This window comes from Zalophus californianus, chromosome 5, assembly GCF_009762305.2.
Source record: "Zalophus californianus isolate mZalCal1 chromosome 5, mZalCal1.pri.v2, whole genome shotgun sequence".
NCBI lineage: Eukaryota > Metazoa > Chordata > Mammalia > Carnivora > Otariidae > Zalophus > Zalophus californianus.
In genome coordinates, this window is record NC_045599.1 from 115,745,435 (window position 1) to 115,765,189 (window position 19,755).

Here is a 19,755-nt window from a genome sequence, read left to right on the forward strand (position 1 = left end):
TACTATATATAGAAAAATTCTAACGACTACACCAAAAACTTACTGGGAGTAATAAACAAATTTAGTAAGCTGGCAAGATACAAAATTAATACCCAGAAATCAGTAGCATTTCTATACTCTAACAATGAAGTTGCAGCAAGAGAAATGTAAAAAACAGAACAACAACAAAACTCAACACCATTTACAACTGCACCAAAAATAAAATATCTACAAATAAACTTAACCAAATAGGTGAAAGACCTGTACTCCAAACAGTATAAAACACCGATGAAAGAAACTGAAGATGACACAATTGAAGATGGACTAGAATATTGTTAAAATGTCCATATTGCCCAAAGCAATCTACAGATTCAATGCAATCTCGGTCAAAATACCAACAGTGTTTTTCACAAAACCAGAACAAATACTAAAACTTGCACAAAACTACAGAAGACCCTTAATAGCCAAAGCAATCGCAATCTTAAGAAGAATGAAGCTGGATATACCACAGCTCCAGGTTTTAAGATATACTACAAAGCTGTAGTAATCAAAACACTGTGGTACTGACACAAAAACAGACACATAGATCAAAGGAATAGAGACTCCAGAAATAAACCCATGATTATATGGTCAAATGATCTATGATAAAGGAGGCAAGAACATACAATAGGGAAAAGACAGTCTTTTAAATTAATAGTGCTGGGATTACTGGACAGCTACATGCTATAGGATGAAACTAGACCACTTTCTAACACGGAACACAAAAATAAACTCAAAATGGACTAAAGACATATATGTGAGACCTGAAACCATAAAAATCCTATAAGAGGACACAGGCAGTAATTTCTCTGACATCAGCAACAGCAACATTTTTCTAGCTAGGTCTCCTGAGGCAAGGAAAACAAAAGCAAAAATAAACTATTGAGACTACACCAAAGTAAAAGGCTTCTGCACAGGGCACCTGGGTGGCTCAGTGGTTAAGTATCTGCCTTTGGCTCAGGTCATGATCCCGGGGTTCTAGGATCAAGCCTCTCTTCGGGCTCCCTGCTCAGTGGGGAGCCTGCTTCTCCCTCTGCCCCTTTCCTCTATTGTGCTCTCTCTCAAATAAATAAAATCTTAAGAAAATAAAAATAAAAGACTTCTGCACAGCAAAGATTTGAAACCACTGACAAAACAAAAAACCAACCTACTTAATGGGAGAAGATATTTACAAATGATAGATCCAATAAGGGGTTAATATTAAAAAAATATGAAGAACTTATACAACACCAAAAAAAACAAACAATCCAATTAAAAAAATGGACAGAGGACCTGAACAGACATTTTTCCAAAGAAAACATACAGATGGCTGACACATGAAAAGATGCTCAACATCACTCATCAGAGAAATACAAATCAAAACCACAATGAGATATCGCCTGACAACAATTAGAATGGTTAAAATCAAAATGACAAGAAATACCAAGGGTTGGCAAGGATGCGGAGAAAAAGGAATCTTTGTGCACTGTTGGTAGGAATGTAAATTGGTATAGCCACTGTGGAAAACAATGCAGGTTCCTCAAAAAATTAAATATAGAAATACCATATGATCCAATAATCTCACAGTTGGGCATTTATGCAAAGAAAGCAAAAACACTAATTTGAAAAGATATATGCACCCCTGTGTTTATTGCAGCATTATTTACAACAGACAAGATATGGGGACAACCTAAGTGTCCATCAATAGACAAATGGATAAGGAAAATTTGTACGCACACACACACAAATATGACACAACTATAAAAAAGGAGGAGATCGTGCCATTTGAGATAACATAGAACTAGAGGGTATTATGCAAAGTGAAATAGGTTAGTCAGAGAAAGAAATATTGCATGATTCCACTCAAAAGTGGAATCTTAAAAAAAAAAAAACAAAAAACCGAAGCAAATGAATAAACAAAAAGCAGAAGCAGACCTATAAATACAGAGAACAAACTGATGGTTGCCAGACCAGGGCGGGCGGTGGGTAGAGTGTCAGGCAAAATAGGTGAAGGGGAGAGGGAGATACAGGCTTCCAGTTGTGTAATGAGTAAGTCACAGGAATAATAATAAAAAAAAAAATCACAGCATAAGAAATACTGTGAATGAACTGATGATATAAAGGGACAGATGGTAGCTATATTTGTGATGAACATAGCATGATGTATAAACTTGTCAAATCACCTTGTTGTATACCTGAAACTAATGTAACGTTGTGTGTCAGCTATACTAAAAAAAAAAATAGACTGTTAATGTCACATTATAAAAAATAATTCTGCCCAAAGACTTTTTTTTTCTTCCGGATTTTGAAATCAGGAATGGAAATATTTCATGACTTCACAAGAAAGCGATGCTTCTCAACCATGAAACTAGGTCAGTGTTGATTCTTCTCGATAATAATTTTACAGAAATCACTTTGTAACTGAGATTGACAAAGTATTAGGAGATCTCATCTTCAACAACCAATGATAATTCAGAATATTTGAGAAGTAACACACATTTAAGAAACTAGGGATTTGTTAAATTTTTTAAACAAGTATTTATGCCCCTTCCTTACTGAATACTCAATTATACATTTTTTATATGCTTTAGAATTTTTTTAAGTGGGGGGGGAGAGAGAGAGAGAGAGAGAATGCGCTGAGTAGGGGGTGGGAGAGGAGAGAGAGAATCTTAAGTAGGCTCCATGCTCAGTGAGGAGCCAGACTCAAGGCTCAATCTCATGACCCTGAGATCATGACTTGAGCCAAAATCAAGAGTTGCATGCCCAATAAACTGAGTCACCCAAGCACCCCTGCTTTAGAATTGTTCTAATTGCTTCTGTTTGAGAGCTAATTTTGGCATTCATTTAATAAGGCAGGACAAACTATCACAACAGCAAAACATAATATTTACTATGTTAATATCAGCTACCCTTTTTTTCCATCCTTTCTCCAGTTTTCTAGGTCAACTTGTGTCTTTAATTCTGGTTTTCTTTTCAGCTCCGAGTTCATTATACTATGGACATGGATTTAAAGAGCTGTCTAGTTAGAGTCTGCTAAGCTTTAGGTGCAAGGACTAAAATTTCCAAGAGCTGCATGTAACTGTTATATGAAACAACAGAATCTCCTGACAAACTAATGTAAAAAGCATCCAGGATTAAACAAAAATGTGCAAAGTTCCTGGTACAATTTGTCTTTTTCCCTGTAAAATGTTAATAAGATAGTTTGTTCTGTTATTATGATCTCTTTACAGTGAAGAAGAAGAATTGAAGGAGGTACTTGGGAAATACACATGTTTGTACATGCATGCATTTCGAAAATGACAATACTTTGGATATATATGTTATATATTCAAAGACTTTTCATAGAAAATGGCAGTGCAATAAGCTCTTTCTCTGAAGGTTATGCTTTTTAATGTGATTTTAAAAATTATAAATAATGGTTATATCCTCAAAATGAAATATAAACCATACTACATATGAAAATCATTCTTTATTCTGCAAAAATGCAGATTGACTTTTATTTACCAATACTGAAGTAAATTAAACTAAGTCAGTTTAATAATCTTTCTTACCCTTGAGATGGTAAACAGGTAGACTCTTCCTTCCTCTTTCTTTAAGTCGTTCATGAACATTGGTGCACCCACCAAGAGCACATCTGTAATGGTGTCTTTATTCACATCGACGGAACACAGCACACTCCCAAAATAGGAGCCAATCTGGAAGGAGAAAGCATATTAACCTTAGGATTCCTAGGACTCCTATACTCCTAATGTTACACTGAACTTTCATTTACTCATTCAACAAACAAAAGTCGAGTGGAACTCTCCGTGGCATGATCCTGGACAGGAGGGAAGTTCTCAGATGGAGTGGGACAGAGGACCAGGTGGAGATTCAGTGAAGGAAGAGAGGCTGGCCATCTGAATATTCAGTGCATGCCTACGTGACTACCTCTGTGGGATTCAGAAACGGATAAGAAAGCATTCGTTCTAGAACACGGTCATCATTTTTCTCAAAATAAAAGCACCCTTCTTTAAAGTAGTAAAGAGGAGAGAAAAATACATGACCATAGCTGGTTTGTGGTCAGGGAAGTCAGAGGCTCATGTCATCTTACTCCTGGAAAATCCACAGAGACAGGAGCATCACACTTAATCCTGGAGAAGGGAAATCTAAATGGTTGGTTTCTCTGACTCAAGGAAGGAAAATTTCTGTTGGTTGTCAGAGATCAGGGTTGCCCATTTCAAATATGTGCCAAGCCCATGGGTCAAAACCGCTTAGTAAGGAAATAGGAACCTGTCAGCTGGCCTCTGCTCTAGCAGGCCACCCCTGGGAGTCATCCGCGGTTCTGACTACCAAACGGTCATGCTGAGAAGAAAGCGGTAGAAAAGAGAGTTGCTTTAATTTTAGAAACGTCAAAGCCACAGGACACCTAGACAGGCCCAGACGGAGTAGCTCAGTCTTGACAATGCTGTACTGCTCTCTTTTCATTTTTCCTCTAGATCATTGGCTCTTAGTAGGAGCTTGCCGACAGAGCCATGTTCGGTGCCTGTCATTAGGATAAGACCCAGGTGTTATCGATCTGGGGGAGTTCAAAACCTTGCAGTTGGATATAACCAAACAGCACAGGCTTTGAGGCCACACAGGACAGGGTTTTAATGACAACTCAGCACCATGCAAGCTATTTGACCTTAGGAAGGTAAACTCTCAGTAACCTGCTGGAAGAGGATGGCAGATCTCAGTATTGTGAAGATTTAAGGAATACGTATTTAATTTTAAGTTCAATTAACATATAGTGTTATTAGTTTCAGAGGTAGAAGTCAGTGATTCATCCGGTTGCATATAACACCCAGTGCTCATGACATCATGTGCCCTCCTTTATGCCCATCACCCAGTTACTGATTTAAGGAATATTCAAGTAAATACAGATTACAGAACCAGCCACAGGTCGGCACTTGATAAATGCTAGTTTCCATTTCTATCAACTCCCACTCCTCTGCCCCAGTCATCCCTACGATTAATTTCACCTGCTACACCATGGCATTTACCTGGTCACCTCGGTGAGCCTGAATAACTGTGACATTGCCATTCTCATTAACACTGTAGAGCACGATCTGGCCAGTATAATTTGCCCGAGGAGCACCAGCAACAAAATGGAGGTCTTTTTCAGTAGCAATTGCAGCCACAGAGTAACCTAGAAGAGAAGAGGTTGCAGAGTAGGTACTATTGAAATGCTCAGCCAAATAGGCTCGAAAAGTTAGTAGAGATGACCAGAGGTCCTTTTTTGTTGTGCGGCAGAGGGGGGTGTGTTAGAAGGTGGCGGACACCCAGTAGTGTATCCTCCAGACTGAGAAGGTATTTTAATGCTGAAACACAAAGCAAGCCACTCCATATTGTTTACAGGTTTTTTTTTTTTTTTTTTCCGGCATAACTACTGACAAGGGCAATCCAGCAGGCAGGCAGGCACGGAGGGATGGAGGGATGAAGGGATGGACAATCCAAGACACTGTGCAACTACTCCCCACCCCTACTCAGAGCTTCATCTCCAGCTTTTATGGAGCAACAGAGGTCACAGGGTCGTTAGCTAAAGTGGTGGCACCTGCACCAGAGGGCTCGCTATTGGTTAGCTAAAGTGGTGGCACCTGTGTGCCAGAGAGGACTCAACACAGAAGGCTAAGGATGGAGTCACTGTTGTCAGCACTCCTTCCTGGGTATGCACAGTTCCCAGTGTGCCCGGGTGCATCACTGCGGGCTCATCTTCCTTTTCCTAAGATGAACTGCTCCTGCCCTGTGATGGAAGCACTGCCCTGCAGAGGCAGGACACCTACCTATAAACCAGGCCCTAGATTCGGGGTTGTCCCATCAGCCACTCACGAACTTGGCACTGAACAAGTATTTCTTGAATGAATAATTATATGAATTTAAAAGGTAATGTCACGCAGTATAAAGAACATAGGCTTTGGAATCAGACCGTCCCAGGTTTGAATTCTGGATTTGCCACTTACTAAGTTATTTACCTTTGGGAAGGTTATTAACCTCTAGGGCTCTCAAAGTAAAATGGGGATAATAATACTTTCTTCAAAGGGTTGTTGGAAGGATTTTTTTTTTTTAAAGTAGGCTCTACACTCAGCTTGGGGCCCAATGCAGGGCTTGAACTCACAACCCTGAGATCAAGACCTGAACTGAGATCAAGAGTCAGATACTCAACCAGCTGAGGCACCCAGGCATCCCTGGAAGGATTAAAATGTTTATGTAGATAGAATTGCCCACTCAGGAACTTTCCCATAGTAGGTGCTCAAAATCAGTGGCTGCTTTTTACAGGAATAAAAAGACTAAGAACTCTAAAGTTATATAAGACTACCACTTACTATATTGGCTTTTAGGAACTATTTCCATTTTAGAGAAGCACAATCACAGCTGCTTGAACAGCCAGAAGAGATCAGCAAGTGTAATACAGTGTGTCATTAAAGTTTTAGGATAAGGCCCGATTTGCAAAGAGGCAACATAAACATGTGCAATAAATATAATAATTAGATGACACTTCAAGGGCTTTGCTGAACAGATCCTGAGATTCAGCAAGGGGCTCGTTTTAAAAAAGGGAACTTAAATTTGCTGAGTCAAATGCTCCTATGCCTTACCTAAATATGAGCTGTGGTTTTTATCTTGCAGAATTTGGTCAAAGGCCTGGTTAGGAAAGATCAAATGTCCATGAGATGTCTGCTGGACAACAGTCCCACTCCAGGCATAAGCTCCTACTGCACCCAGCATCAGAATATCCTAAAATAATTGAAAAATGAAGATCATGAGAACAAACTACCTTTAAAGCACAAGAATGCAGCGTATGCAAAACATTGAAATAATGGCCTAGATTTAAGGAGAAAATAACGAAGTAAAATGTATTTGAACGTATCTTGATATATGTCCACGTTGTTTTACTATATTTCGTGCTGGAAAACAAGCCTTCCCCCAGGCCATGTTAACCTGATACATTCTGTAGATAAATCTCAACTACCCTACAGGAGGAGCACATAGCCACCTTCCGATTTCCATTCAAAGGTGTACCTGGGCAAATGCCAAACAGTTGTGAGCTTCCTGTCCCATATATTCATGAGTGAAGCTCAGGGTGGGATGTGAGGCATGCCTGAGAAGTAGGCAGTGCGGCTGGCAGAGGACGAGAGGTGGGGCCCTGCTGCTATGCAGCCACGTCCTCTTGGGAGGTCCTCTTCTGACCTATTCTATTTTCCAATGTTCTTCCTCTTTCCTCTTGACTCCTTCTCAAGTGTTCCTCTATCATCTCTATCTTAGTCCGTCTGTTGGACGACAACAGAGCTACAAAAGTTTACCACAGGGTGACACTCTATCTACTTGGAGAACAGACATTGGTCAGCACAGCACCAGGAGGGGCTGGTTCACAGACCAGGGCAGGATGCTCTGGACTGACTCAAAATCCAACCAGGATCGTCAAAGCTGTAAGTCATCGAAAAGGGCAGGGTTTGTCAGGATGGGATTTATTATTTTCAAGTTTTTGATCTTAGATCTCAGAAAACATCAAAGATATGGATTTTGGATTGAAAAATATAAGCCATTAAAAATAGAGCAAAAAGGAAAATGTGTCCCATTTCGAGGACAAGAGACCATGAAATTGTGTGAACGCCTGTCATAAATTTGGGACTCCACATCAGGGTGCAGGAAGGGACTTCAGGACGTGTACAGAAACCTCAGGAAGTTGAGTGCACTATTTCTGAGGGAAAAACCCATAACTTTTACGAGCATTCCTAACGATTAGTGATCCAGACAAAGTCAACACCTTTACTTCTAGAGCAAAAAAACAAGCCATTCCTGGTCTGTCCTTCTGGCAATCAAGTCCTCTGAGTTCATACTGTTCCCAAAGCTTTTCCAGTGTTGCCCATCTCTGGGTCCCTCCGCTGCTCCACTGGGACCCCGAGCAGAGTTGGAACCAGAGCCTGGGGAAGTGGATGTTTATGAGAAGGAAGAACACATCTTCTGAGCTAAGAAAGCTTTCCATCTCACATGTTTGCTAACTCCTCACTTTTTTCAACTATCTTCTGTCTCTGCTCGTAGAAAAGAGATACTCCGGCACCTCAGAATTCAAGAGTGGCAGTGATGACAAGAGTTTGTGTTTTGTGTTTCGTTTTTTTAAAGATTCATTTATTTATTTATTTGAGTGAGAGAGTGTATGTGTGCATGAGCTGGGGGAGGGGAAGAGAGAGAGAGAGAATCTCAAGCGGACATGCCGCTGAGCGTGGGGTGGGCTCAATCCTAAGACCCTGGGATCATGACCTGAGCTAAAATCAGGAGTCACTTAACCGATTGAGCCACCCAGGCGCCCCAAGAGTTTGTGTTTTTAAATAAACTTTTCCAGTAGTTAATTGATTTAAAGGAAATTCCTGCAACGATAATCCCTTGAATTAATATAGTGCCTGTCCCTTGGAGTACTCATACACTTTCTTGCATATTACCATTTTTTTTCCATAAAAAATCCCCGTGAAACAGGAAGGGGAAGGCATTATTATCCTTCATCTTTTAGATGACAAATCAGCAGCACAAAGAAACTGAATGACTATGACTGGGAATCAGAACTGTTGATCACTAGATGGCTGTTTTTTCCATTCTATATATAAAGCTGCTGTGCCCCAAAGTGTTCAGCCAAATGACAGCATGGCTGGAAGTTATCTGATATACACACGTTCTGAGGAGAGTAATCTGCGCTGATTCCCACTTGTGACATTTCCATCTGGAAGTTGTCTCCTCCTTGAACAGTACCTGGAAGATGGTAATTTCAAGAATTATATCACTGTCAGTTTTTAAATCAAATTTTCAAACATGCATGCACATACACACATGAACACATGTGCACATGCACATATATGGACATACATACACCCACCATGTTCTGATGTTCACTCAAAAATATAGAGCTGGCAAAAGCTGGGAGGGAGAAATCACTAAGGAAGTGTTCTAACAACAACCCACAAGACTTCCAAGGTAGTGTTTGAAATTGGTATTAATCTTGATTATACATTCATGCACGTATTGGTATGCTTATGATGTTCCTGATAGCAAAAACACTCAACATAGGGGATGACGTAAAATAAAACCTGAAGTGATGGCCCTTTTTAAAAATTATTATTACTAGCTAAGAAACTAACTGAATTTTTAGCTTTTAAATATTGGTACTAATAAGTGTACATCCATCTTAGGTGCAGTTGGAAGAGCCAGGCAGTTGATGCGTAAGGAAGACCAAACAGATATGTGGGTTAGGCTTCAGGATCCAGGATTCAACACTGAGTAGGAATTTTACCAGTTAGGAAGTTTGTCCTATTTCTACATATGTGCTTGTCTTTGACACTCAAACCATAGGACTCAATTAGTATTCATTTTCCATACAGTGTAGTCAAAATGGTTACACTTAATCTTCACAAAAAGGAATAAATTCCTGGACTACCACTTGGATATAAAGAGTGATATATATAATGTATACCATACGACACAGTCACTTGTTTAGAAGATGTAATAATTTACACAGGCTGAGTAGAGATAATTTTTTTAAAGATTTTATTTTTAAGTAATCTCTACACCCAACATGGGGCTCAAACTCACAACTGTAAGATCAAGAGTTGCACGCTACACTGACCAAGCCAGCCAGGTAACCCAAGATAATTTTTAATAAAGTAGAGCAGTGCTTCCCCAAAATCCAAAATAGCAGATAAGGCACAAAATCATTTCTAATTAGCATTTAGGTTGCATTGTGATTATTCATGTTCAGGTGATCACAAACAAGCATAAGTCATACCATAGGTAGCCAAATAATTTTATATTATTTTCTATTATCTCAAGGCACATTAGATTTTGATAATGATTTCAACAACTCAGAAGTACCACTGGATGTTTAAAGAAGCAATAATATTTTTTGGGTAGAAGTCTCCAGTGGATAATCAGGAGGTGAAGATAAGACTAAGGAATGAATACTTTATGCAATGCCCTTGGACCCAGCTTCTGAAAGAGAACCTGACCTATAATAGGTGTTCAATAAAATAAGCTCTTTATTGCTGAGAGTTATTTGGGTTAGCCACCAGGAACCAGAATTTTGGGACTTTTACCAACTGGGAAGTGTGTCCCATATAGTGAGTTCTTGAATATGTGGTATTTCTACACTGACTAGAGCTTCCAAGGCCATTTTAGTAAATTATTGTAGATCTGGGAAATAACAAGTTTTCTTGAAATCTGAACTATTAAAAATCTTCATTATGTTTTTCTAATTTTAAAAGTATACATGCTTGTTGTAAATGAATTCAAGAATTTCAGAAATTATGTTACAGTATAAAAAGGTAAAACTTTTATGATTATAAAAACTATGCAGGGTAAAAAGGTAAAACTGTTTACAATTATAGTAGATATTACTAAATTGCCTTCCCCCAAAGCTATACAATTTATAATCTTATCAATAGTGTATGAGCTTCTTTGCTTCCCCATAATATCTCCAAGATTATATATTACTAATCTTCATTATCTTTTAGGCACAAAGTAACATTGATTTAATTTATAATTTAAAATAATTACTGAAATTGGGAATATTTTCTTATATTCATTAGCCATTTGTATCTTCTCTTTTATGAACAACTCACTCATGTTATCTGTTTTTCTTACGGATTCATAGGAGTTCTTTTCATATAAGGTATATACGTTAACATTAATAGAGCAAGAATACAGTAATAAAATCAAGAATTCTTGAAAAAAGTTTTTGAAAGATGTTCTTTTACCTTCAATGCTAAAAATTTGTTCTCCTAGTGTCCCAGCCTTTTCTAGTAGAGCTGCTTCATCAGACACGTTGAAAAAATATCTTTCTGTTGGAATACTGGCAATTGCTTTAATTTCCTTTATTAAATTTTTAGTATCAAGGGCATTTCTGTTTAAGTACCCAAGAACCTTAAAAACAGAGGAAGAGGGGAAAGGAGTCATTACAGCTATACTCCAATATCCCTACTAGCACTTTCTAGTATTTATTTCTGAACACAAGAGGACCTCTGGAGAAGTAAATCCACACCCCCTTAGTCAACAGGACTGAAAATCAGCAAGAAGAGAGACAGAATGAAAATCTTTTCTATAAAGCTGTGTGCACCGAATGAGAAAGTACAATCTTGGGAAGTGATGTTATAAAGCAGCACTTACCCATCCACTGAAAGACAACTAAAAAGAAAATCTACTTACTGCTATGCCAAACCTCAGTATGTTGTCATTGTTGCATTGATCAATCACAGCTTTCAACATTGAACCATCATGCGATTCACCATCAGTTACAACCACCATTACTTTGGTGGCACCCGGTCGTCCTCCAGCCGCTGCTGCATAAGCAGAATCTCTGTGGCAGATAAGATTAAAGACTCACTATCAAAAGATGAAGCTAATATGTGGACCTCTGGTTAGAAATATAAATGTGAAACTAACTTCTTTGAGCCATGACCTACTGTGACTTAGAATTTCTCTCTATAGGTCTGGTGACATATTTACCTACATTCTATTTGCAGCTTATAGGGAAATATATATAAATCTTGCTTGGCATTAACAATAATTTCCATAGTTTCTATGGCATGTGTGTGTGTATTTACATCAAGAATCCTTAGAATTATCTTCTGATAACAAAATTCAATTCATTAATACTAAAAAACAGAGCAAAGATATTCAGTCCTGTCACCAGTTTTACTCACTGGATCTGCATTTACTTTTTCAATATGAAATTGCTTTTTAAAAAGTAATAAATACACTTGGCAAAAGAATGTCAAAGCATTTGGAAAGGTATAAAATAAAAATCTGACACCAAGCCACTGTTCCAAAGGTAACCACCTTTATCTGTTTGTTTCCTTATAGAAAACATTTTATTCAGATGTATATGCATAATCAACTCCTCAAATGTTCATGCAAATGGGGACATAGTCAAGCCAATTATTTTTCATATTTTTTAAAAGACTTTATTTATCTGACAGAGAGAGAGAGAGCACAAGCAGGGGGAGCATCAGAGGGAGAGGGAGAAGCAGCGTCCCTGCTGAGCAGGGAGCCTGATGCAGGACTCCATCCCAAGACCCTGGGATCATGACCTGAGCCAAAGGCAGACACTTAACCAACTGAGCCACCCAGGCACCCCGATATAGTAATTTTTCATTTTGATGGAGATCTTTCCACATAGGCACATACAAAGCTCTCTCTCTCTCTTTTAAGATTTTTATTTATTTATTTGAGAGAAAGAGCAAGAGAGAGTGCACAATTAGTGAGGTGGGAAGGGGCAGAGGGAAAGGGAGAAGCAGACTCCTGCTAAGCAGGGAGTCCAATGTTGGGCTCGATCCCAGGACCTTGAGATCATGACCTGAGTCAAAGGCAGATGCCTAACTGACTGAGCTACCCAGGTGCCTCCAAAGCACTCTTTTTAATGGCTGCATAATATTTCATTATTTGGGGGTAACCGTAGTTTAACCAATTCTCCATTATTGTGCATTTAGGCCACTTTGAGTTTTACAAGTAATGCTGTAATAAATGTCCTTGTGTATATATCTTGGCATACTTTTCCAAATGTATCAGTAGGATAAAATCTTAGTAGTGAAATTACTAGGCCAAAAGATTTACACATTTCAAACTTTGAAAGATATTGCAAAATTGGACTCTAAAAATTTCTACCAATTTGTATTTCTATAATGTAAAAGAATGCAAGTATCTCCATCTCCTTTCCTTAACAATGAGAATTATTAAACTTTTAAATTATGGACATTCTGATAAGTGAGACTATATAATTGTCTTAATATGTGGTTTTTTTCATTATGAAGAGATAATGAATATTTTATGTTTATTAGCCATTTGTAGTTTTTCTCTATGAACTCTTGATTTTTCTTTATCTTTGACCATTTTTCTTTGTATTATTCATTATTTTCTAATTAGAAAATCATCTTTTTTCGAATGGATAAAGAAGATGTGGTATATATATATACAATGGAATATTATGCAGCCATCAAAAAGAATGAGCTCTTGCCATTTGCAATGACGTGGATAGAACTGGAGGGTGTTATGCTGAATGAAATAAGTCAATCAGAGAAAGACATGTATCATATGACCTCACTGATATGAGGAATTCTTAATCTCAGGAAACAAACTGAGGGTTGCTGGAGTGGTGGGGGGTGGGAGGGACGGGGTGGCTGGGTGATAGACATTGGGGAGGGTATGTGCTATGGTGAGCGCTGTGAATTGTGCAAGACTGTTGAATCACAGATCTGTACCTCTGAAACAAATAATACAATATATGTTAAAAAAAAAAGAAGAAGAAGATAGCAGGAGGGGAAGAATGAAGTGGGGGAAATTGGAGGGGGAGACGAACCATGAGAGATGATGGACTCTGAAAAACAAACTGAGGGTTCTAGAGGGGAGGGGGTGGGGGGATGGGTTAGCCTGGTGATGGGTATTAAAGAGGGCACGTTCTGCATGGAGCCCTGGGTGTTATACACAAACAATGAATCATGGAACACTACATCAAAAACTAATGATGCAATGTATGGTGATTAACATAACAATAAAAAAATTAAAAAAAGAGAAAATCATCTTTTTTCATATATATCACAAATATTTTCCTCAGTTCATTAATCTTTTTAAATTTCAGTGGTATTACCTCTGTATGTAAATTGCATATTTTGACATCAATTTTACTAGTTTTTTATGTGTATTCTTTTATATTTGACATGGTATTTTAAAAGGACCTCTTATCTCTAGACTTGTTTCTTTAATTTCCCAAGTTTCTCATAGTCCCTTAATAATTACATTTTCTTAGATTTAAATTTTGGTGCAGCTGAAATTTATTTTGATTCAAGGAATGAGTCAGGAATTCAGCTTTATTTTGTTTCTAGATCGGTATCCAGTTGTCCAACAAGTTTTTTCCTGTCTATTGGATTCTCCTGTTGCACATTCTTTCTGGGGAATGCCACCCACTCCTTTGGACTACCTACCTCCTCTACGGTGACACCTTAAAGTCTACATCTATTTCCATTCATCTCTCCTATTTCATATTTATACATTCAATGCCTGCTGAATATTTTCACCTGAATGTGCAAGGGACACTTTAATTTCAACATGTTTAAAACTGAGAATATCATTTTATTCCCTAAAGCCTTCCTACATAACAGAATGTTGAAATGTAGAAAAATATTTCATATTTGTTACCCAGACAAATTTGAATACAGTACTCACATGAAATACTTATTGAGTGAATTATATTCTTTATGACACATGGTAGAATTCATTTATGATTATAAGATTTCTGAGGGTAGAAACTGTGCCTCATTTGTTCTGATTAACTTCAGGTCTTGGAATAATAAATCATAACCATACACAGTCAATGAAATAAGATAAATGGAAAATGGCAATATTTACTAAAAGAGTGTCAGAATTCTATTTGATGTTGTAAAGAAACAGACCAAAAACAAAACAAAAAAAAAAAAAAGGAAGAAAAGAAAAGAGAAGAAAAACTTCTGGAAGGTGTGAGTAAGAAGTTAGGTGATTCTCCTAACAATGGAAAGGCTTTGATTAGCTTGGGAAATAGTGGTAAGAGCAAGATGATGGTACAGGAGAGAAAACCAAAGGTCTGAAAAGATGATAAAAGCCCAAAAGTCACATCTTAACAGACAGTGGCCATTCTTTTTGTGAGGAGATCTTAACAGGTCCCTGACTCCTTCCAGGGAAAATACCACATCCATACTTCCTGCTGAAAACACAGGCCCTCTGCAGTTTGTAGCTCCTTCTAGGCCATTCTCCATGTCAACCTACTGTTCCTCTGAGTCTAGTTTACTAGGTCATAAAGGGCACTTTGTCCATTGGCAACTGACCTATTGACTGGCCACAGCCTGTGAAATGGTGTGGCCCACAAGAACATCTCAATAGGGACAACAGAGATTAACCAAATCAATCCACTTGTAAGAAATCCACTTTTGAGACATATAGGGAAAGTCACCAGTGGATAGAAACAGCAACTAGAATATACACCCAGAAAAAAAGAGGGGCAGATAAATAGGAAATGCAGAAATAGGAAAGACAGGATACACGGTGACTGACCAGATATGTGCTACTAAGGAAGAACAAAAAGAATAAAGAAAACCTACCAGTGCTTACTTTGAATGACTGGGGGGAAGGGCAGTAGCATGAATCAAAATGGAAAAGTCGTGAGCATGGGTAGGGAAAAGAATAAGGCTGGTTTAGGATGTATTGAATTTGATAAGTGAGCCAACATTCCAAATTAAAGATCTCCAGCATCAGCTGGATGCCTGTGTGAATTCTGGGAGAGAGTTCAGAGCTGACCACATAGCAATGTGGTGACCTACACAGGGCTAATGGAGAAGCCATGAGAGTGGAGACAATGCCTAAGAGGAAAGGGAGACAAAAAAAGAGGCCTCTGTTTAGTGAAGAAAAAATAGGAAAAGGAGCCAATGAAGAGGCAAAATTGTTGACAGAAAGTTGGCAGGGATTCTAAAAGTTTGTGATGTCACGGCAACTGGGGCTGAAATAGCCGTGTGTGCTCATCAGCAGCAAATAGTGAGGGAAGCTAAAGAGGATGAAGTTTGAGGCAGGACCACTGGGTTGCTGGCTGATGAAGAGGCCCATGCTTACCTGGTGGCAAGCCATATGTTTCAAGGAAGTGGAGGGAGGGAGTAAAGACGATTTTTCAAGGAATATGGTAGTGGAAGGAAGAAATACACAACACAGTGACAAAGGCAGCAAGTAGGTTTAAGGGAAGGTGAAGTTATTTTTCTCATTTATTTTTTAAGAATAGGAGAATCTTTAGCATTTTTGTAAAGGTATGTGATTAAAACAGAGTGAAGATGAACACAGGAGTGCTGAGAAAATAGAGAAACTGAGCTAAAAATTAAAAGCGTTGCACAGTGGTAACATTCACATTGCCCTGGGTTGTAATAAACATAGTGAACCCAATCCATTTAACTCGGACTCCTAGGTCGTTAACATTTAAGATTCTATGACCCTTCTTAATATGCATGAAGTCCTCCATTAGCTAAAGTAGTTTGTGGCCTTGATAAATATTAACAAATAATTGCAGATTGCTCCATTTCCTACTTAATCTAAGGTCTTTTAATGTCGTTTCATCTACTTCATATACAATCTTTATTTTTTTTAAAGATCTTATTTATTTATTTGACAGAGAGAGAGAGAGACAGCGAGAGAGGGAACACAAGCAGCGGGAGTGGGGGAGGGAGAAGCAGGCTTCCCGCGGAGCAGGGAGTCCGATGTGGGGCTCGATCCCAGGACCCTGGGATCATGACCTGAGCCAAAGGCAGACGCTTAACAACTGAGCCACCCAGGCATCCTGCATATACAATCTTAAAAAAAAAACATGGAATATCTTTTAAAAGTCCTAGAAATCAAAGATTTTAAAATTTCATTTCCTGTTGCCTTTTCAAAGTGTTCAAGTAACAGAACGTTTGAACTTTTCTTCTTTATTACTTCTGATTTAAGTGTAAGTGCCAGGTACGTTATTTTTGTCTTTTCTTTCTTTTTTTTTTTTGTCTTTCTTACTTACAAGCACTTCTATTTTATTAAAATATTGGGCTATTAGCATCATAACTTACTTTGCATATTGAATTGCTTTGAATGTATTTGTGAGGTCTCCACCATACTGGTATGTCTGGGATGTTGCTTCAATCATTTCAGCTTTGGTTTTGAAAGTGTTCAGGTTAAATACAACTCTTGGATTGTTGGCATACTGAATTAACCCCACCTTCAAGAAAGCAGAAGTTCATTAAAGCTTTGTCATTAAGTTATAAATAATTTCTAATTAACCAATATAATCAAAATCAAAAGTGCATCTGGATGTGGGCTGATAGTATAAGGGAATCATTTCCAATTTTGTTCTTAAGAATAGATATTTTTCTTCCAATAGAATGACTTCTTTGTTAGAGGCTGTCAGTATACAGCAGCAGTACTTCTTGATAAGCAAAATGAGGTCCTATCTGGTATAATTTGGTTCTCAAGAGTAATAGTTATAGATTTTCAACTATAACAGTTATAGATTATCTAGTAATAGATTTTAAAGCAGTGTCTTGTAATATTTTAATATGGATAAATATTAGAATAAAGTTCATAACAAGAAGATTAAATGACATAAATTTTCTAATTAACAATGGCTATAAGCAAGTAAACAATTATAAGCAGTCATAGATGGAAGCTAACAGCTCATCAACTGAGAATACTTGCATATTAAACAAAGAATTAGATTTGAATACAAAAAACCCAAAACAAAACAGTGAGCTAATCACAGTCAATTTATTGTTCTGGATTTCCTCTAATCACAGACTTCAGCATTTTTGGAAGAAACCTGCCATATGAGCATGTGGGCAAGAAGTTTCTGGCCTTCAGATGCCATTAGGGAGAGTCTTATTTGAAAGACCTGACAGACAGAACAACTTCTGAACAAGATTCTGGGGCACATATCATAATCCTTTAGATCAAGGAGGCCAAACACTTCTATTAACATCCTGTTCTCAGCCTTGAAATCATCCTCTATGCCTACGAGTTGGGGGCTTTCAGAACAGGAAGTGGCAATAGGAGATTAGTGGTAAAAAGGTCTCTAAAATAGAGGTCAGTCTGTAAGGAAGGTGGAAGGTGCAAGGCCTGGATTTCTGAGTTCAATCAGCTACTTTTGCTAGGAAGCAGTCAAGTAGGTTAGGAAGATGTGAAAAATATGATATTGCTGGAGCCTTCTCCTTAGGATAGGATATAAGACTTGAGAGAGAGGATGGATCAAAAATAACTCTAAGGATTTAAAAGTCTAAAATGAGAGGAAGATGTTAGTAACTCCCATGACAGCCCCAGAGCTTCGGTGTGAGAAAGGGGAGCGATGCATAGAAGACTCAAAGAAATGTAGTACATTAGGACTTACAGAATGGTCAAATTTAGATTGGAAGAAAAGGAGACTTTGTAAAGCACCTCTAGAGATGAAGATGCATTGGGGTAGGAAGACAAGGAGAGGAAGGTCATAAATTCCTTGCGAGAGACTATGAAATAGAGTAAATCTTGTAATGGGGGTAATCCATTTAGAGACAGATAAAATAAGCAGATAATTAGGAAAACTTCTCTTATGATGGGCCCGAAGATGGTACTATACAGAAATCAGTGCCATACACAGTCTTTTTTAAAAAGATTTTATTTATTTGAGAGAGAGAGCACGAGCTGGGGAGAGGCAGAGGGAGAGGGCAAGGAGACTCTCCGCTGAGCATGGAGCTTGCCATGGGGCTTGATGTGGGGCTTGATCCCAGGACCCTGAGATCATGACCTGAGCTCAAGTCAGACACTTAACTGACTGAGCTACCCACGTGCCCCTACACTTAGTCTCATTCACAGAATTTTCACACAGTGAAACCTCCAAAGTTTCAGTGGACATTAGTGTCCTTTAGGTATTGAAAAGCAATGTCAATGGGGAAAACATATAATAATATTTTGTAATACTGAACAGGGAAGCAGCAAATCAAATTTCAATATAGCTAACTGCAAAGTATTTAGGGGGAAATGTTCCAACAATTGTTACTAGATGTTGGACACTAGGGCCTCAGATGACAGGAACAACCCAAAAACATACACTGGTAACTGTGAACTGGTTCCTGTTGATTCTGGTTCAATGTGCTTCTACAACCAGAATGAGCCATGAAATGGCAAATCCAATAAAAAAGAAAGAAAAAAGACCCAAAACTTTAACAATAAATGCTATTCGGTTTTTGGAAAGTGAGAAGCTTCTGTTCCTGAGTTTTGGATGCCTATCTCAAGAAGATAGAAAAGCAAATTAAAGACTCGTTAAAACACAGGCAGCTACACAAAATTATTTAAAAGACGTGTCCTGTGTAAAAAAGGAAGGATAGACTAAAATATGATAAAAGACTAAAAAATAATAAAAGATAGGATTATACTGTCTATGGACTTCTTTATAAAAAAATCCCAGAATTCAAGGACAATTGTTTTACCAACAAACAAAAAGAAATTATTAGTCCAAGCGGCTGTCAAGAAAAAATAATACAGGATTTTAAAATGTATTAATAAATTCATGAGTTATAGGAGGGAAAAATAAGCAACTAAAGAGGATTAAAATGCTATATCCTAGGGATGCCTGGGTGGCTCAGTCAGTTAAGCATACGACTGTTGATTTCAGCTCAGGTCATGATCTCAGTGTTGTGAGATCGAGCCCTGAGTCAGGCTCTGTCCTGGGCGTGGAGCCTGCTTGAGATTCTCTCTCTCTCTCCCTCTCCCTATGCCCCTCCCCCCACTTCCATTCTTTCTCTCTCTCTTTCTCTCACACACACAAAAAATGCTCTATCCCACATCCGATGCTTGTGTCAGAAATAAAAGTCTCAAATCTCAAAAACCAGCACTGGGCAAAGTCATAGACAGAACAACTCAATGTAGTACAAGTTTCAATTAACTGTCAAGATTACCATTAAATGCATTTAATATGGGGATCTGAAAAATACAAAAATTAAGATGTCATAGCTAACAATATTTTCTCAGAAAGAAAGCTGTGGGTTAGTGTATGTATTATTCAAATCCATACCTGTGTTTTCTTGGGGCCTATATCCAGGCCTTGGACAAATTTTTCCAAAAAATTCTTTACTGCATCCCAGGGATAAATACTGTTCGATTCATCACACACAACCACAACATCTATGAGGGAAGGGCAGGCTACACAGGAAAAATGAAAGAAACAGATTTCCATAGGTAATTCAGTCTTCACACTCATAT

General features: G+C 38.1%; 1 protein-coding gene across 1 annotated transcript in view; it reads right to left on the reverse strand.

Moving 5' to 3' along the window:
• ITGA2 (integrin subunit alpha 2) overlaps window positions 1-19,755 on the reverse strand; it is a 113,502-nt gene that overhangs the window by 47,687 nt on the left and 46,060 nt on the right. The window contains exons 6-13 of the mRNA XM_027604360.2: window positions 19,568-19,695; window positions 16,599-16,747; window positions 11,200-11,350; window positions 10,752-10,917; window positions 8,678-8,754; window positions 6,609-6,747; window positions 5,019-5,164; window positions 3,549-3,692 (exon numbers count right to left, since the gene is read on the reverse strand). Coding sequence (XP_027460161.2) covers window positions 3,549-3,692; window positions 5,019-5,164; window positions 6,609-6,747; window positions 8,678-8,754; window positions 10,752-10,917; window positions 11,200-11,350; window positions 16,599-16,747; window positions 19,568-19,695 — 1,100 coding nt within the window. The remainder of the gene's footprint in view (window positions 1-3,548; window positions 3,693-5,018; window positions 5,165-6,608; window positions 6,748-8,677; window positions 8,755-10,751; window positions 10,918-11,199; window positions 11,351-16,598; window positions 16,748-19,567; window positions 19,696-19,755) is intronic.